The sequence below is a fragment of the Bos grunniens genome, chromosome 21 (assembly GCF_055505025.1).
Source record: "Bos grunniens cultivar Pamir isolate PY7600 chromosome 21, Bosgru_T2T1.0, whole genome shotgun sequence".
Taxonomy (NCBI): domain Eukaryota; kingdom Metazoa; phylum Chordata; class Mammalia; order Artiodactyla; family Bovidae; genus Bos; species Bos grunniens.
Window position 1 is genome coordinate 2,457,189 of NC_141185.1, and position 27,708 is coordinate 2,484,896.

Genomic DNA, 27,708 nt, shown 5'->3' on the forward strand with positions numbered 1-27,708 from the left:
GGCTGGGGCCAGAACAGCAGGCCTGGAAGGTTGGGCCCAGCCGGACATGCATGGACGGATGCACACACCCCCGCAAGCCAGACATGGACGGAAATACACACACACACACACACACACACACACACACAGCTGGAGCTTTCTCCCCTCTCCCACCCCCACTCCAGGAACAAGCAGCCCTCTCTGCAGCCGGGTGGGGGTGGCTTCACACTGGCCCCTTTGTCCACCATGTCCCAGGCCATTGTCCTGGAGTCCACAGCCCCGTGGCAGTGGCCCTGGGAGAGGAAGAAGCAGGGGCCGGGTGGCCATGTGGTGAGGTCCAGCTGGGTGGTGCTGCAGGGAGCGGAGGACCAGGCTCGAGGCACCAGGGGACCAGTCATTGCGTGGGGGCAACAGCGTTTATTTCTCCGCCGGGGGTGGTTGGGCAGCAGCCCCAGACCAGCTGCTCTCGTGCCAACAAGGGGTCACTGAGGCTCCTGCGGGCGGCCTGAGACCAGAGCAGGCACCCCAGCCCTTTGTGAAACAGGGTGCTGGGGGAGGCCACACGGAACCGGAGGCCGGGCGAGGCGGTGCGGCGCGGCGCGGAGCTCAGTCCAGGACCCCGGGTCCCCTCCGGGCAGGCACACAGACCAGCTCTAGCGCCGCCAGCCGCCAGGAGGCAGGCCCACGCCCGGCTCTGCTCTCCGCCACGTGATCCGCACCTGAGGCTTTGGCGGGGCCGGGGCCTCGGAGGAGGCGCTTCCTGGGTGGAGAAGCCAGGTGGCGGATGGGGCCTGCCAGGAGGGAACCTGGGCACACGGCCGGTGCAGCGCCCAGTGGGGGTGTCGGGCCTGAAGCCACCTCTCTGCTGGCAGCTGGGCGGTGGGGGTCCTGGGCCCAAGGCCACCGTCCCGGGCCTCCTCCTCCACCCTCCCTGTTTGGGGCCATGTGCCCACCCGGAGGAGCCCGTGGAAGTGAAGACTGCGAGGCCACGAGCCGGCAGGACGGGCACACTGACCCCGGGGGGCCGCAGGCAGGAGCGCTCCCTGCCAGGGCCATGACGCTGCACACGGCGGCAGCCCCCCACCCATCACCCCGCCAGCCGTCCGGGGAGGCACCCTCGCCCCAGCCTCCCCGCTGCAGGTCCATTTCTAAACACCAGCCCTGGCAGGCGGCCGCTGACCATACAAGGCAGTCTCAGGCCGAGGCTCGCCTCCCAGCCCCCGGGGCTCCCGGGCGCGGCTCCCTAGCCCGGAGTCTTGGTGGCGAAGGTCAGGTAGCCGGTGTGACCCACGGTCTCCTTCATGGGCGTGCCGCTGCGGAAGGGGGCGGCGTCGGGGCCGGGGCGGGCCCCCAGGTCGGGCACGGGCAGGCTGACGGTGCGCACATTGTAGACCTGCGGCAGCACCTCCAGGGTGCTCAGCTCCGAGAAGCCGCAGGCCGCCAGCGCCTGGCATGTGCGCTGCACCTGCTCAATGCAGGGTGAGAAGGAGCAGAAGCGCCCACCTGCGTGGGGGTGGGGGTGGGAAGCAAGAGGCCGGGTCAGAGGGCGGGCGCCAAGCCCCGCCCCCGGCCACCCCAGAGCCCAGCCCCCCGCCGCCGGCGTCCCTCTGCCCAGGGCTCTGTGGCCGGGACCACAGCGCAGAGGCAATGCAGCCTGGCCCCTTCAGGAGTGGGTGTTGGGAGACACCCCGGTGTGCGAGGCGTGGACGCCCAGACCCCGGCTCTGGGCTCCGAGGACGGCCAAGCCCTCCGGCCACGAGGAGCTGAGGCCTCAGAGTGGAGGAGCTGGCAGGGCCCACGAGGAAGGGGCCGCCTGCACCAAGTCCACCACCTCACCCCCTGGGCCGCCAGCGGGCACAGCCACCCCGACCCCCACTGGCGGCCGAGGGCTGGGGCCAGGGTGGAGTCTCCGCACGGCAGCTGCTGGAGCGCTGAGCCCAGAACAGCTCCAGCCACAAGGAGCGGCCTGGGGCGGGGGCTGCTGTCAAAGAAAATTAGAGGCTTCTGCAACTGGAGGCGCCTCCGGAGCCAGCCCTAGGCTCAGGGATGAAGGGCGGGGGCGGGAGCCCCTTCCTGCCTGCCACCGCCCCCAGACGGGCACCGGCCCAGGCCCCTCCCAGATCCCCCCTGCAGGGCAGGGGCGGGGAAGCCAGGCTGGGGGAGGGGAGAGGTTGGGGAGGGGAGGTGCCCGGGGACAGCCCTCAAAGGTCCCCGAGGCCTGGTCATCTCAGCCCCGCCAGGGAGGCCTGGGCTCGGAGCCAGAGTTGAGGTCAAGCTGGAGGGCACAGGGTCACCTCGGGGAGCCCAGCCCCTGTGTGCACAGTCGAGGCGGCCCCACCGGACAGGGCCGATCCCCGGGGGCTGAACTGAGCCGGCGCCGGGCTCACGCAGGCAGGAGAGCCCTGGAGAACCGCCAGACCACGAGGGAGTCTGGAGCCTCTGGGCCAGAACAAGCAGATGCAGAGAGCGGGGCTCAGTGGGGCGGAGGGGACAGGACAAAACACACAGGGCTCCCAGGCCAGGGCCCGCTGGGGTCCCCGGGGCAGGAGGGATCTGCGGGCGTCGGGGGCCAAGCCGAAGGGGCGGGGACAAGGGAGCTGGTGCTCCCTGGCCACCCTGGCACAGACCGGGGACACGGGAGTCCAAGGCCAGCGGGCAGGGGACCCACTGGGACCCACTGGCCAAGCATCGGCGTTCAGAGGGGCGGGCCATCCCCGGGGGTTCCAGGCTTCCCCCTCCCGCTGCTCTGCTCAGCAGGGAGGAGGCAGGGGGGCCTGGCTGCCAGAGCCAGCAACTTCTCCAGAAAAGGGAAAAACCCAAGGCCTCGCCAGCGCCTCCTGGCTCAGAGCCGACCTCCCCGCCTCTGCACCCAACATCTTCCCTAAAAGGGGTGCATTCGCCCGGCTTGCGGCTGGTGGGGAGGGGAGACTCTGCAGGGACTGGCTGGGGTCAGGGGCTGACCTCTGACTTCTGGCATGCCCTGCCTCTCACTCAGGCAGGGCTGCGAGGACATTCCCCAGAGACCTCAGATATCACCCACCTTGGGGTGGGAGTGGGCCAAGCCAAGGGGCAGGGGCCCAGCTGAGCCCCGCATTCCCCAGTCCTGACTTCTCCAACCACCCTCCAACCTCTCTGGGCCACTCTGACCCACCCTGACCCTTTCATTCCCAGAAGCCCGGCTCACCTTCGACCTTGAGGGCATCCCAGGCATGCCCCACAGCCTCCCAAGGCGAGGGGATGTCCAGGAAGACGGCGTCCGCCACATGGCTCACGCCGAAGCCGCTACGGCACACGTCCTGGTTCAGCACGGTCACCCAGCGGCCCACACGGTGCTCCTGGAACTCCTCCCGCGCCCTCTCCGCCCGCTGCTGGTGGAACTCCACCGTGTGCAGGTGGCCCGTGGGCGCGATGGTGCGGATGATGGCATGGGACACGGAGCCGCTGCCGGTGCCTGGCCGGGTGGGGCAGGAGTCAGGTGGGAAACGAGTGCACCCTCACCCTGGGGAGACCCACCAGGGCCCACGAGGCCAGCCCAGCCCGGGTTATCAGCAGGCACCAGTCCAGAGCTCCCTGTGGGGTCCTGGGACACAGGGACTGTCCCAGGTGGGGGTGGGGGAGCTGCCTATTGATCTGGTGCAGGTCCTGCTGGGGGAGGGGGCAGCCCTGCCCACCCCAGCTCTGGAGCAAACCCTGCTGCCCCGACTGGGGGCTCCAACAGGGGTCCTGAGAGGGGCCAGACTGCCCCAGGGCCCTGCAGGGTCTGTGCAGAGCGGAGGCTGGCCTCGCCCCATGTGGCCGGGCCCAAGGGATGCAGGTCCGTCCACCTTCCTGCCCCCAGTCTGCTGCCGCCACACGGTGCAGCTCTGCCCTCACCCTGCGTGAGCGCATGGCACCGTGACACAGTGACCAACGTGCACCCACGTCATCATCCCTGTTTTCCTCCAGCCTCAGGCTACCCCTCTGCTTGCTATCTTGTCCTGCAGTGCCGGGGGGGGGGCCCCCCTAGTCCCTGGTCACCCCCACGACCTCCCCAGCCCTCATGGCTCCAGATGCCAAGCTTGATGGAGATACTCTGTGTCCACTACACACTGACCACCTCCCCCGTGACTGCAAACAGAGCCCGGCATTTACGAGTGCAGAGCTGGAGTGATCCAGGCCCAGGCAACTCCCTGCCAAGCCTCTGTACCCAGTGACCAGGGCGGTGACTGCCCAGCCAGACGCCATGGAGCCGCCCCCGCCCCCACTGGTACCTCCTCCCCCATCTCTCTAGGAGGTGCTTCTCCCCAGCTGCCCGCAGCGCCCACCTGGGCCCCCCCCGCCCCGCCTCTGTTACAGCCCCCGAGCCCTGCCCTCAGGCCTGCCTCCACAGCCGCCGGTGGTTCTCTGCAGCCTCCGTCAGACCAGGCCTCTGCTCCATGGCCGAGTCGGACTCATTGTGACCCCCGGAGGCATGCACTTCCTCCCTGACCTCATTCCTGCTCCTGCCATCCTGGCCTCCTCGACAGTCCCCCATGCAGGGTCTCTGCGAGGCTCTCCCTCAGGGTGACCCTCCCCTGTGGCTATTCACGGCTCCCCATCAGGTCCTCCATGACCACCCAGCCGGAGGGACTCCTCTCAGTCACCCTCAAATGCGCAGTCCACAGTAATACTGAGACAGTCATGCTGAGCCCACTGTCTGTCCCCTTCGAGAAGCAGAAACCCAGCCTGACTTGTCGCAGCTCTACCACGGTTCCCAGAAGGGGAGCTGGCACCTCAGAGGAGCCCAGAAGCCCGCTCACTGACCGCGCTTTTCAGCTGAGTGGAGCCAGGTCCTGGCCGTGGATGCCTTGTGGCCAGGGGTGGGTGTGGGAGGCACCAGGGGATGAACTGGCCCTGAATCCTGTCCACCCCCAGCTCCCCTGGTGCTGAGCAGCCAGCCCCTGCCCAGCCCCTAACCCACTCTCTGAATCTACTCACTGTTCAGATTCTGCATCTGACTCTCTCCATTTCAAAGTGATCGGCTAGGCAAAAGCAACCATCCCATTGTCCGCATGGAGAAACCAAGGCCCAAAGATGGAGGAGACGGCCTGAAGCCTCCAAAAGCTGGCAGCAGTGCTGCTGGGAACTCTTCATGAGCCTGGAGCACAGGGGCCCGGGGCGTGCAGAACATTCTGGAAATCCAGGCACACCTTCTCTTGGCCAGGCTGCAAGCTTCGGTCCCCCGTACGTGTGTGTGTGCACGCACGCATGTGTGCATGCACACATGCAGAGTCTGGGAATATCTGGCTTTCGGGTACTTTCATCTGCGCCCCAGGCCTGGCCTCAGTGATGAAGGCGATGGCCTGGGAGGAGCACAAGGCAGGCTCTTGCCCCACAGTGAGCACCCTGGAGCAGCCCTGGCCTCCCTCCAGAAAGCGGCGATTCTCAGCCCTGGGCCTCGGCTCCCATTCGCGGCAGTGAGGGACTCCTAGGCCAGGCACCCCTGCCCTTCTGTCAGCACCTTGGTCAGCGCCAGGCAGCGCTCACCACCCCCTCCCCACCTCAGACAGGCAGGCTTCCCCCTGGGCGCCTGTTCCTCCTGCAGGCTGTCCTTGGTCAGATCCCATCAAGTCTCACCAGAGGACAGCACCAGTCTCCTAACCAGCTTCCCTATGTTTGTCCCCCCACCTCGCTGCAGTGAGCCCCCCCAGAAAGACCCTGTAGAGACAGATGGTGAGTAACTGTGCCTCTGCCTGGGAAGGGCAGGCTGAGGCTGCCTGGACACTGGGTCTAACCTCCGCCTTCATCAACAGAGACAGCCTGCGGAACTCACCGGATTCACAGACCACGGAGCCAGGCCGAAGCTCCAGCATCATGGTGAGCAGGGCGATGTCGGTGGAGTAGAGGATCTGGGTGCGGTGCGGCAGGTTCAGTGTCCAGAGCTCCGGCGTGGGGTGCAGCACATACACCCAGCCGCCTCGTCCGCAGGTCACCTTGGAGCCGAAGGGGCGGCCGATGAGGTCTACTGAGTGCCGCAGCACGCCGTGCCGGGTTTGGGTCTGGGCCCCCCGCTGCACGCGCACGGCCACCATCGCGCCATGGCCCAGGGACAGGATGGCTGTGTCACCCTCTTTGATCAGCTCCTCGTAGGCCACGAAGCTCATGGTGCTGCTGGTCCCACAGGTGCCGGGGACCTGGGAGGTGTGTGGGCATGAACGTGTAAGGGGCCAGGAGGTGGGACTGTGCGCCTGGCATCCAGGGAGAAAGCCCTTCCTGGTCTGGTCCTAAGAGGAGAGCCATCAGCCCAAACCTCAGACGGAGAGACTGAGGCCGGGTCCCAGGATTCCCACAAAGTAAGGGCCTGACCCTCTCCCTCGGCATCCTTCTCTGGGAGCTTGGCTCCCGTTCTCTAGCTGTGAGACAAGAGAGGGACCACGCAGGGGGGGCCCGCGAGGTCACCTCCAGGCCAGGCAGAAAGCCCCCTCTTCACCTTCCCCCGTGGCGGGCTCCTGGGCAGACGGGTGACGGGGCGATGCAAATGCACGGGTCCCCAAGCGGAGGCTGGGGCCGTGCAGCAGGCAATAAACAGCAACATCGGCCTGGCCTGCGTAGAGGCCGGGGACGGCGGCTCAGGCCAGGCCGGCAACAGGGCTGGGCGCGGCCATGGGGGGGGTGCCGGGACGTGTAGGGCCTGCCGGGGAGACGCCCCCCACACTACCCGCGCTCTGCCACTGTAGCCCCGCCGAGCCTCACCGGCGACGCTCGTCGGCCTCCGACTCCTGGAGGCGCCGCACGTGGCTTCGCGTCGCCGCGGCAGCACTTCCGCCTCCGGCTAGGGTGCGGCGCCCGCTGATGACGTCACAGAGCCCCGCCCCCAGCGCGCGCGGGGCTTCCCGGGAGAGGGGGCGGGGTCTCGGGAGCGCGCGACGCCCGTCCCCGCGTCCGGGGCGCGCTCTCGATCGGCTTGTCCGGGTGCCGTCTGCTCGCGCCCAAGACCACCGAGAGTCCGGGTAGCCCGCCCCCAAGCTGCCGCGGTCTCCTCTGTGGGCGCGCGCGTGACTGGTGAAACTCCAGAAAATTGAGCTGCAGAGGAACGGGTGGTCCCACAAAGCTTTGGCGGAAGGCAGCCTGAGCAGCAGGGGACGGTGGCCAGGAGCGGCCTTAGACCCAGGCCTGGGCGCTCCTGAAACGGGCACGTTCTCCGGAGTGCGGAAGCCGCTTCCAGGACGGAGGGAGCCCTGCGTCCCCTCCTGGAACCCAGGGTGCGCTGAGCACTGGGGCTCCTCTTGGGGCCGGGTCAGTGAGGACAGGAAGAGCGGCCTGAGCGGGGGAGGGCCAGATGGAGGGCCCGGCAGAAACAGGGAAGCTGCAGCCCTGCTGTGTCTCAGCGGGGCTGAATCAGAGCCAGGCTCTGGGCGGAGTGTGTGCGGGGGAGGGGCACGGGGGCAGGGACCGTCTTCCTCCAGTGTGCATGTCCCCGTGGGCCAGGCCTTATTTGATGGAGACCCCAGTCCACCCAGCCAGGCTGGGGCCTGAGCCCCAACTCAGAGCCAGCTAGCATGACCCTTGGCCACGCTTCCCAGGCCCAGGCTGCTCCATCCTGGACATCTGGGAGTGGCCAGGCCCTGCGGAACCAGTCCCTTCCCAGAGCCCTGCCAACTTGTGGGGCGCTGAACTCTTCCCTCCTCTGGGGCCGGGGCTAGTGAGGGTGTCTGCGGACCGCAGAATCCATGATGGAGACCCAGGTGCCTAGCCTTAGCCCTTCCATGACCCTTCCCTGAGTGGGCCTGGGTCTTGGAACCCCAGGAGAGAAAGGTGAGGGCCTTTAGTGACCTCCCATTCTCTGTGGGGCCAGTGCTCTGGCCACCAGCTGCCCGTGTGGCTACATCACAGCCTTGCCTCCTCCTCTCGGACAACCCAACTCCCATCTACAGCTCGCCAACCTTTGTTGCAGATGACTTTGCACCGGCCTGAATCATCCCTTAATTGCTCTCCTGGTAGACAGCAACTTTCCACTTCTTGGGGGTTCCTCTTCCCCAGCCTCTCAGCTACTCAGAGGCTGAGTGCACTCTAAGAGCCTAAATTAGGACTCGGTGACTCGGCAGTGGTTTCCTGTGGTCCCAACTTCCCATCGCCTTTCTGTGGGAGACTGGTTGGCCAGCTTCTCCATTGCCCCCTCCTCCAGGCAGCCTTCCCAGGGCTGTCCGTCTTTTGTGAGTCTGCTCAGCCCTCAGCCTGAGTCCTCAAGCACCAACTGATTAGCCAGGTCAGGTGGGTACTTTGCCTAGGACAGAGTGTATATATTGCTCCCCCCACCCAAAAAACAAACAAACAAAAAAAAAAACTGATGCTGTGTAAGCCCAGTTCAGTGTCATCACTTTGAATCTTCCCCACAATCCTGTGAGAGAAGGACCATTTTACAAACTCAGGAAAGTCAAGTAATTTGCCTAAAATTACACAGCTAATGTGGCCAAAGTGGGATTGGGATTTAAAGCCAGGAAACTCAGCTTCAGAAAACCAAAGGCAGATTGGAAGAAAGATGAGAGCAGGCAGGAACAGGGCCCTGGAGAGCAGGAGGCCGATGACGCCCCTGGGGAGGGCCGTTCTACTCTGATCTCTGAGCCAAGGTCTCCTCTCCCCTGGCCTGCCCAGCCTCCTGCCCCACCAAACTCTGTGGCCGCAAGGCAGCCCCTGCCCCTTTTCTGACCCCAACCAACTTCCCCTTTGGGTTCTGTGGAGCTCAGGGACAGGGCATTAGGAGGAAGTCCCAGCCCCTGCTTGGGGCCTGGCCCTCCTCCACCAGGCCCACTCTGTGCCTGCCGAGCAGGGCCGTATCCTATGGATGAAAGGCCAGGGACTCCTTTGAGGCTCCCCACCCCCTCCAGGGCCAGGTGGTTAATGTGTAACCAAGTGTGATTTCTGAGAAACCTGGACCATAAACTGGCCGGATGATGTCACCTAGCTTCTTGCCCAGACGCTGCCAAACCGGCTCCTGTGGGCCCTGGAGAGACTGGAGGGTCCACAGGGGAGGGCTCGGTTAGCTGGGAGCAGAGTTCTTCTGCTGAGGTGGAGGCTGGTACCCTCCTGGGCCCCCCTCCTTGTTCCCTTGCTCAAGACCACCCAGGCTCCCAAGTGGCCACTGCCCAGTAGGGGCCTCACCCTGACTTTTGGGTCTAAAGGCCTCCAAGACCCCTCCTCTCTTCCCCCGTCACAGTTGCTGACCACATGTGTTGTCAGTCTGAGTCCAGCCTAGGCGTGGCCAGCTGGAGGTCTGCAGGGTGGGCCCTCGGTCAGGTTAGCACAGGGCCAGGCACTGCAGGATCACAGGGGGATTGCCAGACCTCGGACCTAGTTCCCCATCACCCACTTCTCATCTTCCCTTTGCTCATCTGCAAAACTAGGACAAAACATGCATCTCAGAAGGCTGAGACCTGCTGGAGCCCCAGAGCAGGCCCTGGGCAAGACCTCAAGCCTCTGGTCTTCGCTTCTCTAGTGAGGACCTCGCTTGTGGAGAGAGAGGGGAACCGGGGTCTTTCCCTGCCCCCGCCCCCCAAGTGGGTCATGCCGTTGGTGGCCTGAAGGTGCGGGGGGCGGCGGCGGGGGGGGGGGGGACCTTCTGAGAAGCTGCTGAGGCTACAAAGAGGAAGGAAGCCCTGAGCGCCTCCGCCTGCAATCCCCGGGGTCTGAAAGTCAAGTAGGCCTCCAGGGCCAGAGCTCATTTTCTAGAAACAGAAACTTGAGTCCATCAGGCCTTTGTTCACGGGGAGATGGGGAAGGCAGGTGCAGATATTCCTAAAATTAGGGAGAGGGGCAGCAGGGGGCACGGAACACAGGAATTTCAGGCTTAAAGAACACCTGTCTGGCCAGTCCAGAGCCATTTGTCTTTTTACCTTGCTTTGCTTTACGGGTCTAAAAAAATGCTGACTGGGAGCAGGTCAAAACACGCCAAATTGAGCAAGGGAAGAGTCAGGAGTCCTCCATGGTAACCGCAGGCGGTGCACAGAGGCAGAGGCAAAGGGACGTGCTCACCCTGTGCTCCAGCGCCCTCAGAGGCCCCCGCACACGGATCGCCGCTTGGCCCCGCCGGAGGCACCCATCTCCTCCTGGTTCTTGACTATATCTTGTTCCCTTGGCTGGTTGCTCACAGCTGCCAAGCTCACAGTCTTCCTCTAGCAGCAGTCCTGTGCAGTCCTGGAGGGATTTTGTTGAATAAACACATAGATAAGTGTTTCCCCACTTCCTTGCTTTGTTCACAAAGCAACCATATGATGGACATTAACCATAAAAGCGCCAGTTCACCCTTTAAAAAAATATTTATTGATTTATTTTTGGCTGCTCTGGGTCTTCGTTGCTGCGCTCAGGCTTTCCCCAGTTGCAGGGAGCAGGGGCTGCTCTGTGTCGTGGCCCGCCGGCTGCTTCTGGCAGTGGCTTCTCCGCTCTCAGGGCTCAGTAGTTACGGCGCACGGACTTAGTTGCCCCTTGGGCAGGTGGAATCTTCCTGGACTAGGGCTCGAATCCCTGTCCCCTGCATTGGTCGCTGGGTTCTTATCCACTGCACCACCAGGGAAGTCCCTAAGTCGCACTTTTCAATAGCTGTATAATATTCCACACTGGGGTGATGCCCTCCCCACCCCCGGTCAGCCCCCAGGAGACGGGCATCCGGTCACATACAGGTTGTTTGTGTCTGTTTCTCCTACTAGAGAGGGTTGGCCTGTGTGCAGACAGAGATGAGACTATAGGCTGGATTCCTAGAAGTGGGATTGCCGGGTCATGGAGTACAAAGATTTTACATTTTAATAAATACTGTCAAATTACTCTCCAAAACTGATGTAGCACTCCTCAATTGCAGGTCGCCTGTGAATGCCTATCTCCCCACATCCCAGCCCACAGCCAACACTGGCTGGTGCCAGTCTGGGGCGTTGGGGACAGTGGAAGGCAGAGTCATTTCTTTCACTTGCATGATTCTGGTTTTCAGTGAGTTTTTTTGTTTTTTAAATCTCACATGTGCTTACTGTTTGTGAGTATTTCCTCTAGCCCCTGCGGAGATTCTCTGAGGATGACCTTTGGGGTGGGGTGTGGAGATGGATTTGTCCCTGGAAGAGAGAGCCCAGGCCTGGGGTCTGGGGGCTCTAAGACTGTGCACTTCCCAGCAGGGCCGCAGTCAGTATTCGCTCATCAACCAGAAGGGGCTGAGTCTCTGGCTCAGATGACCCCAAAGCCCGGGGACTTGCCCAAGGTCACGGCACCAAGGGTGCCGCCGGGCTGGGCCGAAGCCAGACTGCGCCTCTGGCGTGCCTTCGCTCTGCACCAAGATCTCCGGGGAGATGCCTGCGGGCACCTTGAAGAAGGTCGGCGGCTCGCCGCCAATTCAGACTGGGCGGGAGAAGGTTGAGGGGGGGGGTGGGTGTTGGGCGGCGGGGGGTGGCGGTACCTGCCGTGGAAGCCCAGGACGGCTCCCGCCTGGCCTGTCTCTGCGACCACCGCGAGGACTAGCGGGAGGGGGGAAGGCAGGGGCCGGGGTGCAGACCAGGCCGAGCGTTCTCAAGTGCCTGCAGGCTCTTCTGCCTCGGTTTCCCGCTCGGAGGCAGGCGTGGGTGTGGGGGAATCCGGAATGTCCGAGGGCCTGAGGTTCTGGCTTCGGGATCCTGGGCGGGAGCGAGGTGGGGTTAGGCAGGCTGTGCGGGGTCCCGGCCAGGGGATAGTCGGGGTGGGCTGCTTGGGGTGGGGTGGGGGGGGCTCCGGGGGCAGAGGGTGGCGGACAAAGCGGCGGCACCACCCCGCAGCGCGACCCAATCGAATGAATGGGCTATAAATAGCGGCCAATGGGCGGCCTGCGTCGCGCCCCTTAAGAGCCGCGGGAGCGCGGAGCCGCCGCTCTTCGCCTGCGCCGCGCCCTGAGCTGCAGACGGACCTAGAGCCCCCGCCCCTGCCCGACTGCTCAGTGAGTGAGCCCGGGGCCGGGGGTAGGGGGCGCGGGGCATCGAGGCGGGGGTTATTGTGCACGGAGCGGGGGGCGAGGGCCAGGGCGTCGCGCGCTCCGGAACTCCCGGGGTCCGCCGCCTGGAGTGGGCGCGCCAGCTGGGCCGGGGGTCCTGGGCGCTGTGGTAACCCCCTGCGTGCAAGCGCCGACCCCGCTGACCTTGACCGAGACCGGGCTGACCGGAGCCCGGGGCCCTGGGTGGTTAGCAGGTCACCAGGAGGCCCGGAGCCTCGGGACCCGCTGACTCCCGCGTCTACCCGCAGCCCGCCGCCGCCATGCCCTTCTCCAATAGCCACAACACGCTGAAGCTGCGCTTCCCGGCCGAAGATGAGTTCCCCGACCTCAGCGGCCACAACAACCACATGGCCAAGGTGCTGACCCCCGAGCTGTACGCCGAGCTGCGCGCTAAGAGCACTCCGAGCGGCTTCACGGTGGACGACGTCATCCAGACCGGCGTGGACAACCCAGGTACGCGCGCCTCAGTCCCGAGGTCAGGACAGGAGCCCGCGGCTGGGGTCCAGCGCCCCCGCTCCCTCGTCCCCCGCCCCCCGGGCCAAGGTCCGGGCGCCCTCTTTGCGCGCACAGCTGCAGGGTCCTCGGCGGCTTGCTCGGGTCTGGCAGTGACGTCACTGTCCCCATTCCGCGCTCCCCCCAGGCCACCCCTATATCATGACCGTGGGCTGTGTGGCCGGCGATGAGGAGTCGTACGACGTGTTCAAAGAGCTCTTTGACCCCATCATCGAGGACCGGCACGGAGGCTATAAGCCCACCGACGAGCACAAGACCGACCTCAACCCCGACAACCTGCAGGTGCGGGGTGGCCCAGGGCGAGGGGCCGGCTGGGTGGGGAGGGGTTGCCCAGCGCTCAGCCCTGCTCGGCCCCCAGGGCGGCGACGACCTGGATCCCAACTACGTGCTGAGCTCGCGGGTGCGCACGGGCCGCAGCATCCGCGGCTTCTGCCTCCCCCCGCACTGCAGCCGTGGGGAGCGCCGCGCCATCGAGAAGCTCGCCGTCGAAGGTAAGGGTCCGGCCCGCTGAGCGGCGCTCTTCGGCCCCGGGCCCTGCCGGCCTGTTTACCAGTCACCCGAGCTGCCGCGCTCTTATCTCCCCGTCGGCTCGGGTTTCCCGGAGGGACCGAGCCAGCCCCGCGCCCACAGAGCCCTGGGGCCGGCCGAGGGTCGGCTTGGGCCGTGTAGCTCCGGAGCGGCCCGCCGCTCGGACCTGGAGGACTAACTGGGCTCCAAGCCAGGCCGAGCGGGCATCCTGGGGGTACGGGGTGGGGCAGGAGCCCACACGTCCTCCTGAGCGCGTTCCTCCGCAGCCCTGTCGAGCCTGGACGGTGACCTGGCGGGGAGGTACTATGCGCTCAAAAGCATGACTGAGGCGGAGCAACAGCAGCTTATCGACGACCACTTCCTTTTCGATAAGCCCGTGTCGCCCCTGCTGCTGGCTTCGGGCATGGCCCGCGACTGGCCCGACGCCCGCGGCATCTGGTGCGTATCCCCCGGCCCCCCCTGCCCCGTACCGGAGGAGGAGGGCGGCCCCGCGCTCCTCAGGTGGGTTTGGTGCCGCCGGGCCTCCTCGCGGGAGACTTTGACCTCGCTGGTGCGGAGGGCCTCGGGCGGGTGGGGCCGTCGTGTCGGCGTTTCTCCTCCCTCCCCCCGCCTCCGGGAGCCGCGGCTCTTGTTTGCTCTCTCCTTTCCCACCCGCCGCCCGCGGGGAGTCGGTCAGGTGCGGGATGACGCAGACGCTTCCTCGAGTGGGGGTGGGGAGCAGGGCTCACAGGCTCCGGATCTGATCGCACGGTCCGGGCACCGGGCCTCTGCGCCGGGATAAAGCGACCCCCGTGGGCGGGGCTGGGCCAGCTGCCTCTGCCCCTCACCCCCTAAGTGGGGACCACACGGTACCTGACCGGCTAGCTGGGAAGCAGCTCAGGGCTTCGTGTGCCCTCTCTGAAGTGCCCTGTGTGCCCCCAGGGTGTTGATAGGGCTAGAGTCGTGATAGCAACCCCCCCCCCCGCCCCCCGGCCCTAGGCACAGCTAGCACCTCAGCGACTTGGGAAGTGCCCCGGCCCTGGGGGCCTCGCGAGGTTTTGTTCCTGGATGTGTCCCGAGCCCCTCGTCCAGGGAGGAGGCTTGACTGTGCCCCTCCCCCAGGCATAACGACAATAAGACCTTCCTGGTGTGGATCAACGAGGAGGACCATCTGCGGGTCATCTCCATGCAAAAGGGTGGCAACATGAAGGAGGTGTTCACACGCTTCTGCAACGGCCTCACCCAGGTCAGGGCCAGGCCCCAGGGTTCAGGCAGAGATGGAGGTGCCCCATCAACCCCCCGGGGAGCCCAGGTCTTTGTTGCCTCAGGGTCCTATGGGAGGGGGCACCCCAGGTCCCAGCTGGTCCCCTGGGGAGGGGTGTCTCAGCCAGGCCTCCCCTTTCACACCTTTTCCATTTCCAGATTGAAACGCTCTTCAAGTCTAAGAACTACGAGTTCATGTGGAACCCTCACCTGGGCTACATCCTCACCTGCCCGTCCAACCTGGGCACGGGGCTGCGGGCCGGGGTGCACATCAAGCTGCCCCACCTGGGCAAGCACGAGAAGTTCCCCGAGGTGCTCAAGCGGCTGCGGCTTCAGAAGCGAGGCACAGGTGAGTAGGGGGGCTCCGGGCAGCTGCCCACTCTCCCAGGGCCGCCCCCCACCCAGCCCGGCTGAGCTGGCTGTCTCCCCAGGCGGTGTGGACACGGCCGCCGTGGGCGGGGTCTTCGACGTCTCAAATGCCGACCGCCTGGGCTTCTCGGAGGTGGAGCTGGTGCAGATGGTGGTGGACGGTGTGAAGCTGCTCATCGAGATGGAGCAGCGGCTGGAGCAGGGCCAGGCCATCGATGACCTCATGCCGGCCCAGAAGTGAAGCCCTGGCCACACCTGCCGCCGCCACCAGCTCCTCAGCTGCTTCCTAACTTATTGCCCGGGCCGTGCCCACCACGTGCCCTGGAGGCTCGCTGTGTGGTGGCTGAGCCCTTAACCTTACTGTAGAGACTTCCGTCGCCCTCGGTAGAGTTTATTTTTGTGATGGCTGAGATGTTGCTGATGCTGAAATAAACTAGGGTTTTGGCCTGCCCCAGGTCTGAGTGGTGCCTCCTTTTTCCAGGGCAGCCCAGGGCCCAGCACCTGGTTCTGAGGCTTGGCCTACCCCATCCACCTCACTGTCAGCTGGGACCCTGCTGTGGCCCCCCGCCCCCTCGTCCTATTCCGTGAACCTCTGCCCTCCTGCCTTGGCCCTCCCTGCAGGACTGTTGGGCTGCTGGCAGAGACTCAGCCTGAGCATCTAGAGATCTATTCGGGGGCCTGCGGGGTGGAGCCTGGCACTTCACTGGCACTGTAGCCTGGAGGAGCTCTAGATGCTGGGGGGAAGGGCAGGAGCCCAGAAATTTGGTACTTTTCCAGCTCCGCCCCCGAAAGCCATTTCCTCCTCTTCCAAGCAGCTTCTCCCTGCTGCCTCCCCCTCCCACCCCAACACCTACTCTATTTCCTAAATAATCTCTCTGCTCTGCTTCCTTCCCTTCTAGCCTCCTCAGGCCTAGCCCTCCCATCCCTCCCAGGGAGCTCCAGGGCCCCCGCTGTACCCCCATCTTTGCAGCCTCCTCTCTAGGACCCTCCGTGCCCCAGTTCCTGGGCCTCACAGGGTCCCCAAACAGGGAGGGGGTGGGCTGTTCGGGATAAGATCTTTTGGTCTGTCTCCTGGCTGCTACAGTCCCCACCCACCATCTCACTTGGGAGTCTCACCATGGGTGGGTGGGCAGGCACCCTACGCAGGAAAAATGAGCCAGCCGCGCCCCTCTCCTGGGCTTGTCCGCTCCAGCTCCTCAGTTCACCGACAGTCTCCTGCCCTCTGCTGGCCAGGGCTGCCCCTGCAAAGTCAGCCGCAAAGACCTGACCCTCCTGGGGTTACCCTACTGCTGGGAGAAGCGTACCCCGGGCTGGCAGTCATGCCTACCAAGAACCATGGGCTCTCATGTCCCAGGGGCAGCTTGTCAATCTAGACCCTGGGGCCCCGGACAAGGAGGTTGGGGTGACAGCTGTGGAGTTGGCATGCCTTGGCGTCCTCCACGGTGGCCAGGCGGGTGTGAGGGACTCATGCAGGCAGAGCCTTTGCCGGGGGAGGGGGCAGAGGCTGGGTGAGTGAACACCTGAGTAGGCTGGGCCTAAGAGGGCAAGCCCTCTGGCACAGAAGGGGTCTCTGCACCATCCTGGGGTCCCTGACTAGCCTGCGGGCCAATGCTGCACTTGCCTTCTCACCATGAAGTTCCAGGTCAGGGCCATGTATAGGCAGGACTCCTTTTCTCAGCTTCCTCTTCAGCTATGGTCCCCCTCCAGCAAGTGGGGGTTGGACCAGGCCAGGCAGTGGCTTTGTAGACTGCCTGGTGATTCAGAGCAGAAAGTAAGGAAGTGCACCCCTCTGGGAAGGCCTCTCCATGCTGAGGGGGCTTGCGCAGCTCAGAGGAGTCAGCAGCGGGGTGGGAGGCCTCCCTGCTGGTCCAGGAGCTGCCAGGGTAGCTGTGTTCCCATCATCTGCGTGGCCAGCAGGCAGGGTTCCAGGCCTGTCTGCCCGTGTCCACCCTGAGGCCCTTGCCTGTGTGCTCCCTCCAGCTGAAGTCCCCCCTGCCTGACCAGCCCCCCTCACCACCCGGGACTTGAGTCAGGGTGCAGGCTCAGGAATGACTGTGCATGGGTACCTGAGGGGCCTGGCCTGGCAGGCACATTGCTTCCTGATAAAGAGATGCCCAATGCCTTCAGCACCTAGGCTGTCCGAGTGGGATGTGCCCCGCACTAGCAGTGATCACACCAAAGGAGCTGGAACTTCAAGTCACCCTGTGCGGGCGTGTCACCAGGAAGGCCGGGTGGGCAGGGCTCCCTTACCAGACAGTAAAGTCAACACCCTGGGAGCCTCGCCCCTGTGCCCGCAGCTGGGGTGGGGCCCTCAGGAACCAGGTCAAGCTCCCTGGGACCCTGTAAGAAGTGTCTTCTGCAGGCTTAGGGCTACCCTGACTCAAACCCACTTCTGCTCACTGGGCCACTTGTTTTCTCACTTTTTACTAAACATAAACTTGTAAACTGCACTATTTTTGGAACAAGACATAGCTGATGATACACCCAGTGAGAGCACTTCTGCTCGGCCGTCCATGGACCCTTCAGCTAGAGTCCCTACAACCTCCCCGCCTTTCCTCTGGATTCAAGAGACCTTTACATGGGGCAATTTTAACATCCCTTGAAACTACGGTCAAACGTGGAAAGTTTAAGAAATGCCCAGCCACATGGAAACACACATTGGTTCCCATTCGGTGTCTGGAGTGGAAGTCACCCGGGAGCACCAGAGCCCATCGCACCTGCAGTGCAGCCAGGGCCCGGCCAGGATGCCCCTCACCGTGGTGCCAACAAGAGCAGGTGGGAGGAGGCGGATGCTCGCTGTCGCCCGCCTCCAGATGCCAGCAGTCTCACTCACCCTGCTCGGGACAGTGGGAAGAAACTCTCTCTCTAGGCACTGCGAAGTGTCTCCTGGGGGCCCAAATAGCCCTCAGCCCCTTCAAGAACCATCACTGCATAGAGATAACAAAGAAGGCAATCACTCAGAACAGGGGCGAGCTGGTCAGGACTCCAACAATAAAGGTCTGGCTACAAAACCAGGCCACCTCCCTCCCTCGACGTGGCGCCACGCGGGCGAGAACTTGGTGAGCCGGCGACACGCTTAAAACAGAAGTGTAAAAGCAGGTTATAAAACAGCTTGTCCTTGTGGGATCCCACACAGATCATGGATGGAAAAATCCCGGCGAACAGTAGTCGGCTGTGGGTGGCGGGGTAACAGGTGACTTCCTTCTTTATACTTTCTTTTCCAGATTTTCTACAGTGAACATGTATTCCTTATATAAATAGCTGAAACAAATTTCTTTGAGTGGTTTAAAATAAACGCTCTAAGGTGTCCTAGTTGGTGGGAGACTTGAGGCTTCTCTCCTGACATCCTGGACTGTCTACTGGTCCCAGACTCCTCGCCAGCCCAGCCAGCAGGTGGGTGTTGCCTCACTTCTGCAGACAGGCAGCCTCCTTCGCAAGGACCCTAAAGAGGGGAGCTTGTCTCCTGCAGGTATCACTGCCTTAAGGCACCACAGCCCTGCCCTTGGGCTCTGCTCCTTTCTTTCTGTTGTTTCAGTGATAACTGTTTAGTTAGGTCTCCTCCCTCTCGGTCTGACTCTGGTTGCTTGTTCCTGACTGGCTCTTGATCCTTTCCTTGACTGATCCAGCGGACCTCCTTAGGCTAACCAACCTGGCAGACTTTAGGAGATCACAGGACCCCGTTGTTGACACTGGGAGAATACCAGGACAAGTAAGTACCACCAGCCAGGACCCATTAGACCCCCTGTCAAGCCATCCCAATAAAACACAGGAGCAACTGTAAGCATCCAGATGGACTCCCTGCTAGGATGCATATTAGCTAACTGGGGAAAATTTAGACCAATAGGGCAAAAAATATTAGGTCATTAAATTACAATACCATCTTGCAGCTGGTCATATTTTGTAAAAGAAAAGGCAAATGGGGAGGGGAGTCCATTCATCCAAATGTTCAAATTAAAGTCACTCAGTCACGTTGGACTCTTTGCGATCCCGTGGACTATACAGTCTATGGAATTCTCCAGGCCAGAAGACTGGAGTGGGTAGCCTATCCCTTCTCCAGTGGATCTTCCCGACCCAGGCATTGAACCGGGGTCTCCTGCAGTGCAGGGGAATTCTTTACCTACTATCAGGGAAGCAAGACCCTATTCCAAAATCCGAGTCTAGAGAACTGCCTGGCGTTGCTGGCTCACACCCCGTCCCCCCACAGGAACCCCATGTTTTAGATGATACCCTTATGAGTCAACTTCCCTGAGGTCCACAATTGGGAGCTCCTACATATCCCAATTCTGAAGGGGTGACAGTTTTCCAGACCATTTACCCCTAATGTACCATCTGGGGAGCTGGAGACCCCAGACTCCTATCAATAAGCTCTTGGATATGGTATTTGGGGTATTTAACAGTACAGATAACGTACAAGGGGCTACCCTGGTGGCTCAGATGGTAAAGAATCCGCCTGTAAAGCCGATGTGGGTTCGATCCCTGGGTGGGAAGATCCCCTGGAGAAGGGAATGGCAACCCATTCCAGTATTCTTGCTGGAGAATTCTATGGCCAGAGGAGACTGGCAGGCTACAGTCCATGGGGTTGCAAAGAGCTGGACATGACTATTTCTCTTTTTCTTTATAGGGGACAAGAGACGAAAAGGATTTGGGGACAATATGAAAAAGCCTAATCACTGGCAGCAGCCTTAACCCCAGCACCACCTCAGGGTCACGCACCCTTGCGAAGACCCATGCTAAGGACAGGACCCAGGAAGCCTGGATCAGAGCCACTCTCTCCCTGAGAAAACAAGTTTTAAGTGTGGACAAGAGGGCCACTGGAAGCATGACCGTCACCAGTCCTGAAGGGATACTGGGGCTCTCAAACCAATGATGGATGAGAGGACCAGAGGCTGACGGGGCCCAGGGCCTCCCTGTCTCCCAAAGAACACCTGGAGAAGCCTCTGGGGTTCATTTCCCTGGAAAAGCCTCAGGTAAGCCTTGACATGGCTGGTAGAAGTATTCTTAGCAGACACGGGGGCTTTCTGACCTCCCTCCCAACCCTGTACGACAATGGGGACTGATGGAAAGTCCCAGACCAAGAGCTGCTCCTGCCTGAGTGCACCGCTCCCTTGCTTGCTCACTAAATCCCAGGCAACAGTACAGTCTGGAGACCCTCAAAGAAAAGGCACCCACCAAGAAAAAGTTACTCCTGGTGGGGAGGGGAGCATGCTCAGTCCCAAGAGACAGGTCTCCGTTCTACCCCATCCAAGTTGTCAAACTATGGGCTGCTGACCTGGTTCACGGTGCTGGAAGTAAAGGTGGCTTTCTTCTGCACCCAGACTCTCAACACCTCTTTGCCTTCGAGTGGACAGACCCAGACACTGTAATGCCATGAATGCTTCCGCTCTGTGTGCTTATAAAACTCAAGCCAACGGTGCCCACAGGATACGAATGGAAACAAGTCTGGCAAAAAACTGTCCCAGTACCTTTAAAAATGGGATTCCATGGGGCTGTAGACAAGCCTCCTCACATCAAAGGCCAGACTGAGGGCCATACAAAATTGTAGATTACCAAAACGGGAGGCCAATGGTCTGACTCAATAGCCGTACCTGACAGGAATTTTGGGTGAGGGATTCCCCGCTAAGTTAAATCAGGAAAAGTAAAACATCCCAACATGGGTGAGCACGGGTGTGTCAGTCTCTCAATGGCAGTTAGGTAGCCACCTAATTCTTTTTAAAAAAGAAAAAAAAATTGTCCCTGTTTTACAAGTCTTCACAGAACTAGAGGTGTGGCTCTAAAAGCAATCCAAAACCCACCAATCCTTTACCACTCCCAAAACCTTGCCTATTGATCTTAAAAAAAGTATTAAGATTAAAGAAAGGGAAAACAAAGTCAGGCTGGGAGGAAGTGCCTGTGCCTTTGAGATACAAATGTCCTACCTGGTTTTCTCCAGGAACTCTTACCTCTGCCATCTTTTTAAAATACAAAAAAGCGGAATCACTTGTTTAACTCAGTATGAATAGAATGCCCTTGTGGCTCAGCTGGTAAAGAATCTGCCTGCAAAGGGAGAGACCTGGCTTCAATCCCTGTGTTGGGAAGATTGCCTGGAGAAGGGAAAGGCTACCCACTCCAGTATTCTGGCCTGGAGAATTTTTGTTAGGGCTACAGTCCAAGGGGTCACTGAGAGTCAGACACAACTGAGCGACTCTTTCGCTTTCAGATTTTAAAAAAATAGACATGCCACAAGCAGCAGAGGTTTACTGTACAGCACGAGGGACTATAGTCAACATCTTGTTCTGTTCTTAGTTGCTCAGTCATGTCCGATTCTTTGTGACCCCATGGACTGTAGCCCGCCAGGCCCCTCTGTCCATGGGGATTGTCCAACCCAACCCAATCCACTGGAGTGGGTTGCCATGCTGTCTTCCAGGGGATCTTCCTAACCCAGGGATCGAACCCAGGTCTCCCACATTGCAGGTGGATTCTTTGCCATCTGAGCCACCAGGGAAGCCCAAGAATAGTGGAGTTGGTAGCCTATCCCTTCTCCAGGGCATCTTCCCAACCCAGGAATCTAACCAGGGTCTCTTGCACTGCAGGCAGATTCTTTACCAGCTGAGCTACCAGGGAAGCCCCAATATCTCGTAATAACCTACAATGGAAAATAACTTCAAAAATAATATATGTATTTAAGTGAATCACCAAAAAGAATCTACTTTTTGAAAATAAGTAATTTTTTAATTATTTATTTTTGGTTAAGTTTTCTAAATGTCCTTTGGACATCCAATAACAAGGAGCGAGATACAACATTTTAAATATATTTGTGTAGGACATAAGAGTGATACAATTTTTGCTTTATCTATTTTTATTTGTTGTTATATGTCTAATGGTTTATGATATCTATCTTCTCTGAATTGTATCTTTTATCATTAAAAATACTCATCTTTGTTTCATTAAAAATAATAAAATGCAAATTTTGAAAGAGGGAGTAAATAATTTGAAACAGGGACTTTACCGATGGTCCAGTGGTCCAGAATCTGCCTTGCAAAGCAGGGGATGCAGGTTTGATCCTTGGTCAGGGAACTAAGATCTGACATGCCAAGGAAAAACTAAGTCCCCACACCAAAACTAGAGCCTGTGTATGGCAACAAAAGATCCCATGTGCTGCAACTAATAACCCACACAGACAAATTTTTACAAATTAATAATTTGGAACTTGTCAAGGACAAATAAAAATCTTAAGCATTTTCCATAAATATTAGTAGAAAGGGTTTAGCCAGTGAGACAAATAAGCTTAATTTGTTCCATCTGCCAGAAACTCAATTTCAATCCAACTTCTTTTGCAGACTAATGGGTTTATATTGCTGTACCTGACTCATGGCTAAATTTTAGAATAGGAACTATGAGGCCTCTGTGTTTATGTGTCTTGTAGATGTAAGGTACTGGCAAAAATTAATTCGTAAAATTGACTTAAAGAAAATTAAGCTTATATAAATACTCAGAAAATAATCTGGCCAGAATGAACTTCAGTTTCACATCATCTGGAAAATATTTAGTACTAAACTGATGTCATCAATGTTATGTACCATGGTTTACTAGACCTTATATCTATTGCTAATGTATCAGCAAGAAAAATAACATGGAAAAACTTTTAAGCATGTGTTTTCAGTAAAAGAAGGTGTGAGGAATGAAAAAATACTGAAAAGAGTTATGTACAATCAGGATTTTCTAAGATTGGATTGAGTTTAGTTAGGTATTTCGGGAGGGCCCCCGAGGCATCCCAGAGAGAAATATTTAGCTAGTATTATTTACTATGTTGGGAGTAAGGTAAAGTAACACCTGGATTTGGTTTTTCTGTTAAAAGGGAACAAAGTCTTCCTGGAATGTCTTTTAACTTCTGACCACGGACAGAATCCTTGTCCCCTACAATGGAAGTGCAGAATCGTAGCCACGGGACCACCAGAAAGTCCTGGAATGCCTCTGATAACAGATTGTGTAAGTGATCTGTATTTGCTTTTGAGATCTCTTATAACTTTTAAGTGTTAGTCACTCAGTCCTGTCCAACTCTGCGACCCCATGGACTGTAGTCTACCATGCTCCTCTGTCCATGGAATTCTCCAGGCAAGAATACTGGAGTGGGTTGCCACTTCCGTCTCCAGGGGATCTTCCCAACCCAGGGATTGAACCCAGGTTGCTTGAATTGCAAGCAGATTCTTTTCTGTCTGAACCACCAGTGAAGCAAATAAATAGTGTAATGGGAGGGAAAGGGGCAGGGCACACTTTTTGAAAGAATGACATAGCCCAAGGACACAACATAAACCGATTAGAATCAAAAGGGACCAAGACTAGACAAGACTAGACCTTGATCCTCAATCAACTGGTGACATGACACACCCAGAGGTGCCATGACAGTTCCAGTGAAGTGAAGTCGCTCAGTTGTGTCTGACTCTTTGCTACCCTGTGGAGTGTAGCCCACCAGGCTCCTCTGTCCATGGGCTTTTCCAGGCAAGAATACTGGTGTGGGTTGCCATTTCCTTCTCCAGGGAATCTTTCCAACCCAGGGATTGAATCCAGGTCTCCCACATTGTGGGCAGATGCTTTAACCTCTGAGCTACCAGGGAAACTCAAACTATTTCATCTTTCCCTTCTGTTAAAAGACCAAGGAGTGGGCATTTCTAGAAAAGAGAGTTCCAGAAAAATATCTACTTCTGCTTTATTGACTAAGCCAAAGTCTTTGACTTTGTGGATCACAACAAACTATGGAAAATTCTTAAACAGATGGGAATACCAGACCATCTTACCTGCATCCTGAGAAATCTGTATGCAGGTCAAGAAGCTACAGTTAGAGCCAGATGTGGAACAGAATGGTTCCAAATCACTTCATGGCAAATAGATGGGAAACAATGGAAACAGACTTTATTTTCTCTGGCTCCAAATTCACTGCAGATGGTGACTGCAGCCATGAAATTAAAAGATGCTTGCTCCTTGGAAGAAAAGTTATGACCAACAGACAACATACTAAAAAGCAGAGACATTACTTTGCCAACAAAAGTCCGTCTAGTCAAAGCTTTGGTTTTTCCAGTAGTCATGTATGGATGTGAGAGTTGGACTATAAAGAAAGCTGAGTTTGGAAGAATTGATGGTTTCGAACTGTGGTGTTGAAGAAGACTCTTGAGAGTCTCTTGGACTGCAAGGAGATCAAACCAGTCCATCCTAAAGGAAATCAGTCCAGAATATTCATTAAAAAGACTGATGTTGAAGCTGAAACTCCAATACTTTGGCCACCTGATGCAAAGAACTGACTCACTGGAAAAGACCCTGATGCTGAGAAAGATGGAAGGCGGGAGAAGGGGATGACAGAGGATGAGATGGTTGGGTGCAGCACGGACTCAATGGACATGAGTTTGAGCAAGCTCTGGGAGTTGGTGATGGACAGGGAGGCCTGGTGTGCTGCAGTCCATGGAGTCGCAGAGTCAGGCATGACTGAGCCACTGAACTGAACTGAACTGAGTGGGCGGTGGCCCAAATCCTGGTAATCTCCGCCCCTTCTCCCAAATAGTTGGAATAATCTTCCCACTCATTAGCATATGAAATTACCCAGCCTATACAAACTAACCACATCACATTTCGCAGCTGAACTCACCCTCTGTGATGGTCTACACTGTCTGTGGAGTATGCTTCTCTCTGAATCTGAATAAATCCACTTCTTACCTATCACTTTGTCTCACTGAATTCTTTGTGAAGAGACATCAAGAACCTGAGCTTCATTAGAAGGTCCTCAAACCAGGTACTGTGGGTTTTGGCTGACTCTGAGTACAGTCATGTGGGTTTGAGTCCTAGCCACACGGGTTCAAGTCCCAATCTGAGGTAAATGGTTTCAGCAGTGAGAAATCCTATTTGATCAACTATTTTGAAACTTTCTGACAAACTTTCCAAATCCCAAATTTTAATCAAAAGTTCTTTTGACTTTTAGCTAATTTGGGGACGCTTCAGAGGGACCCTGAGGCATCTCAGAGAGAAATATTTTACTATTATTATTTAGCATGTTAAATTACATGGAAAGCATTATCACATAAGTCATAATCCTACTTAAAAACATACTGTTTGGGGGTGGGAGGGAGGGGATATATGTATACATACAGCTAACTCAGTTTGTTGTACAACACTGTAAGGCAACTCTACCCCAATAAAAAATTCTTAAAAATATAATGTATGGATGTTATTAATGCAGAAATTCTAAAAATTACATACTTTCTAAAATCTGGACATGTCCTGGTATAATGCTAGAGCTCTAGTTGTTACCTTAAAATGCTGTATGTCGTATCAGTAACTAAGATTATCAATTACACTGTAATCAGATGTTTAACTGTGCCTTTTAAGTCTTTTGTCGTTTACAGACAGTTATCGTACCCTGATGCTGTTACAAAAATGCTTCATCTTCAAAAATAGGAAGCTATGGAAGCAGTTATAACAATTCCACATCAAGATAATGGCTATGTGAGGACTGCAGGCCATACCTACCCGAAACAAGGAGCTGTCCTGCCCCTGGGGCCCTTAGATCAGGCATCCAGAGATTTTCACTCCCTGACAGGCAGGGTCGATGCCCCTACTCAGCCCGGAAGCAGCTACAGAAGACAGACTGTTGTCCCTCTGCTTTCCATAAGAACGGGGAGTAAATCTCTGAGGGGTGAATTCGTCAGGAAGTGGGCCTGGCACAACCTTTAGAAGAATGACACGGCCCAAGAACATGCCATAAACTGACTAGAACCATCTGGGTCCAAGACGGTGGACAAGCGGACTTCCATTAGACCTTGAGCCTCAGTGTACACTCACTGCAACACGTCAGAAAGCTAAGTGACACAGCCACAGGCACCACACTGCCAAGGCAGACAGTCAAGGTTAAAAAAGTGGGCAGTGGCCCAATTCCTGGAAATCCCTGCCCCTTCTCCCAAACAGCTGGAGTACTCCTACTCATTAGCATATGAAATTACCCATCCCTATAAAAATGACATCCTCATACCTTGGGGTCACTCTCACCTTCTGAGACGGCCCACGCTCTGTCTACGGAACACAGTGGTTTTGTTCAGACACCAAGTTGAGACCAGTCTCTGCAACCTCATGGACTGCAGCATGTTAAGCTTCCCTGTCCTTCACCATCTCCTGGAGTTGGCTCAAACTCATGTCCATTGAGTCGGTGATGCCATCCAAGCATCTCAACCTGTTGCCCCCTTCTCTTGCCTTCAGTCTTTCCCAGCACCTGGGTCTTTTCCAACGAGTCAGATCTTCCCATCAGGTAGCCAAATTACTGGAGCTTCAGCTTCAGTCCTTCCAGTGGATACACAGGGTTGATTTCCTTTAGGGTTGACTGGTTGGATCTCCTTGCTGTCCAAGGGACTCTCAAGAGTCTTCTCCAGCACAATTTGAAAGCATCAATTCTTCAGCGCTCAGCCTTCTTTATGGAGGCGCTCACATTGTACGAGACACTGGAGAAACCACAGCTTTGCCTATAGCGACTGTTGTTGGCAAAGTGATGTCTCTGCTTTTTAATAGTATGCCCCTGAATAAACCTGCTTTCTCACTAAACAGAAAAGGAGGCCCTCAGCCATCCTCCTCCGTGTACGTTATCCCACACTGGCTATGGGGTCAGGCGTTAGGCCTTTCCCTGCTCGTCCCACCCCACCCAAACTGGGCTGCTCCTGTGTCTGGTACAGGTGGTCTGTGTTAATACATGCCCTGGTTATTTTAGAAATGTACCATTTAGTAAATAAACAAACTATCAGGTTTCTAATGGAGTAAAAAGTCTCGTTTTGTCAATACATTTGACCCATCAACTGCGCAACACTTCAAAGAGAATCACAATTTCAAAAGACCGTAATAAAGGTGGTCCATACTCATCCACACTTGAAAGTGCTGACTGTTTGACTGGGGCCACTTGCAGGCAACACCAACAGTCACGGCACCAGTGCAGTGTCTGTCTCAGACTGGAAACGCTTTCAGCAGGGGGGGCCAGGGTCCTGCCTCCTCCTCCTTCCTCGAGACTAGAGAGGATGCAGGTGCTGACGTCTTTCCTCTATTCTCCAGCATCAACGAGACATGCTAACACAACTTTGCCTCTCTAGTCCTGTTTCAGTATTTTGGTTCAATTCATTAATACTGCGAGGCTAGGAAACTCAAAACACACCCCACATCCTGAGCGAGGTCAAGACAAGAGGATGTCCGGCATGCTCTTTCAGGATAACATGACTCCCACCCTCTACTCACAGGCTAAGCCACGAGATAAGCCCACGCGGAGTCTCCAGAGCTCAGAGAAGGGGAGGAGAGGACCCAGGGACCCAGGGTATTGGGGCTGCAGAGAGAAGCCAGCTGGGCTAAAGGGGAGGACACCAAAGACAGGAGGCAGCGGATGCCAGTGGAGCTGGATGCTGCAGGCCGACAGAGGAGGGAGCAGCACACAGTCCTTCAGGGAACAGGGTGCGTCTGGGGTGGTGGAGTGGGCTGCAGCTCTGGTGCTGGGACACGACCCCCAGGGGTCCCTCTACCAAGTTCTCCTGGTCCCATATGAAGGACTGACTGCATATGCTCCCACTTCCCGGCTTCCTTCCATGCAGAGCACGCCTGCGTGGGAGTGCATTCACACCTACTCCTGCCCGCTGGTAGCACCCTCCAGAGGGGGACGGGCAGCCAGTGCAGCCCTCACTCCAGAAAGAATGGGAGGACCACATGGGCCACACTGGATACCTCCTGTCTGGCCCCCAGCACCTGGCTGCCCAGGGCAGCAGGGTCTGATTTGGTCTGGACGCAGCACTGTGCCCAAAGCCTGCCACTCCCTAAGAAGTGTTGAACCCGAGTCCCCTCAACGGAACAGAGCAGCACTGAGCCCACTGCTGCCCCAACACTCGCCCCACAACTTGGCGACACGGTGAGTCCGCCGTGCCTGCCTTGGCACAGGCTACTCAGTCCCTCCCTCCCACTGTGTGACCTGGGGCGTTTGGTCGTTCCTTCGTCTCCACCTGCCTCCTCCACCTGGACTGGGCTTCCTGCTCAGCCCTGAGCCCGGCGTTCCTTTACGCAGCACTGGCCATGCCAGGCTTCGTGGCTGTGCTTGTGTCCCTCTTCCTGTGAGGGAACTTACAAGAGAACATGGCTGTTACCTC

General features: G+C 58.0%; 2 protein-coding genes and 1 long non-coding RNA gene across 4 annotated transcripts; 2 read left to right on the forward strand and 1 right to left on the reverse strand.

The window, feature by feature from the left end:
• Positions 1–376: 376 nt before the first annotated feature.
• TRMT61A (tRNA methyltransferase 61A) lies at positions 377–6,767 on the reverse strand. 2 transcript variants are annotated; one of them, XM_086362796.1, is made up of 4 exons: positions 6,691–6,767; positions 5,771–6,131; positions 3,164–3,430; positions 377–1,482 (listed from the first exon to the last, which is right to left on the reverse strand). In XM_086362796.1, the coding sequence occupies exons 2-4, from the start codon at positions 6,099–6,101 to the stop codon at positions 1,223–1,225; spliced, it is 858 nt and encodes a 285-aa protein (XP_086218922.1). In that variant the 5' UTR covers positions 6,102–6,131; positions 6,691–6,767; the 3' UTR covers positions 377–1,222. The 2 variants fall into 2 exon arrangements, with proteins under 2 accessions (XP_086218922.1, XP_086218921.1); XM_086362795.1 differs by having other exon boundaries at positions 6,428–6,767.
• On the forward strand, positions 4,943–5,816 carry LOC147348889 (uncharacterized). Its single transcript, XR_015149379.1, has 3 exons — positions 4,943–5,181; positions 5,636–5,670; positions 5,751–5,816. It is a non-coding gene; the product is annotated as an uncharacterized LOC147348889 (long non-coding RNA).
• Positions 6,768–11,810: 5,043 nt separating the features above from the next.
• On the forward strand, positions 11,811–15,038 carry CKB (creatine kinase B). Its single transcript, XM_086362794.1, has 8 exons — positions 11,811–11,878; positions 12,181–12,385; positions 12,573–12,727; positions 12,804–12,936; positions 13,240–13,411; positions 14,075–14,198; positions 14,375–14,564; positions 14,647–15,038. Exons 2-8 carry the CDS (start codon positions 12,193–12,195, stop codon positions 14,823–14,825), a joined length of 1,146 nt encoding a protein of 381 aa, XP_086218920.1. The 5' UTR covers positions 11,811–11,878; positions 12,181–12,192; the 3' UTR covers positions 14,826–15,038.
• The last annotated feature ends 12,670 nt before the right edge of the window (positions 15,039–27,708 follow it).

What these genes read in the sequence shown, in the direction of transcription:
- TRMT61A (XM_086362795.1), bottom strand. Translation starts at nt 6,532, where the DNA reads ATGTTGCTGTTTATTGCCTGCTGCACGGCCCCAGCCTCCGCTTGGGGA. An exon ending in CTCCGTGGTCTGTGAATCCG is followed by an intron (nt 3,431 to 5,770) that starts GTGAGTTCCGCA and finishes CCACCCGGCCAG; the next exon opens with GCACCGGCAGCGGCTCCGTG. An exon ending in GGATGCCCTCAAGGTCGAAG is followed by an intron (nt 1,483 to 3,163) that starts GTGAGCCGGGCT and finishes ACCCCCACGCAG; the next exon opens with GTGGGCGCTTCTGCTCCTTC.
- CKB (XM_086362794.1), top strand. Translation starts at nt 12,193, where the DNA reads ATGCCCTTCTCCAATAGCCACAACACGCTGAAGCTGCGCTTCCCGGCC. An exon ending in GACCGGCGTGGACAACCCAG is followed by an intron (nt 12,386 to 12,572) that starts GTACGCGCGCCT and finishes CGCTCCCCCCAG; the next exon opens with GCCACCCCTATATCATGACC. An exon ending in TCTGCAACGGCCTCACCCAG is followed by an intron (nt 14,199 to 14,374) that starts GTCAGGGCCAGG and finishes TTCCATTTCCAG; the next exon opens with ATTGAAACGCTCTTCAAGTC.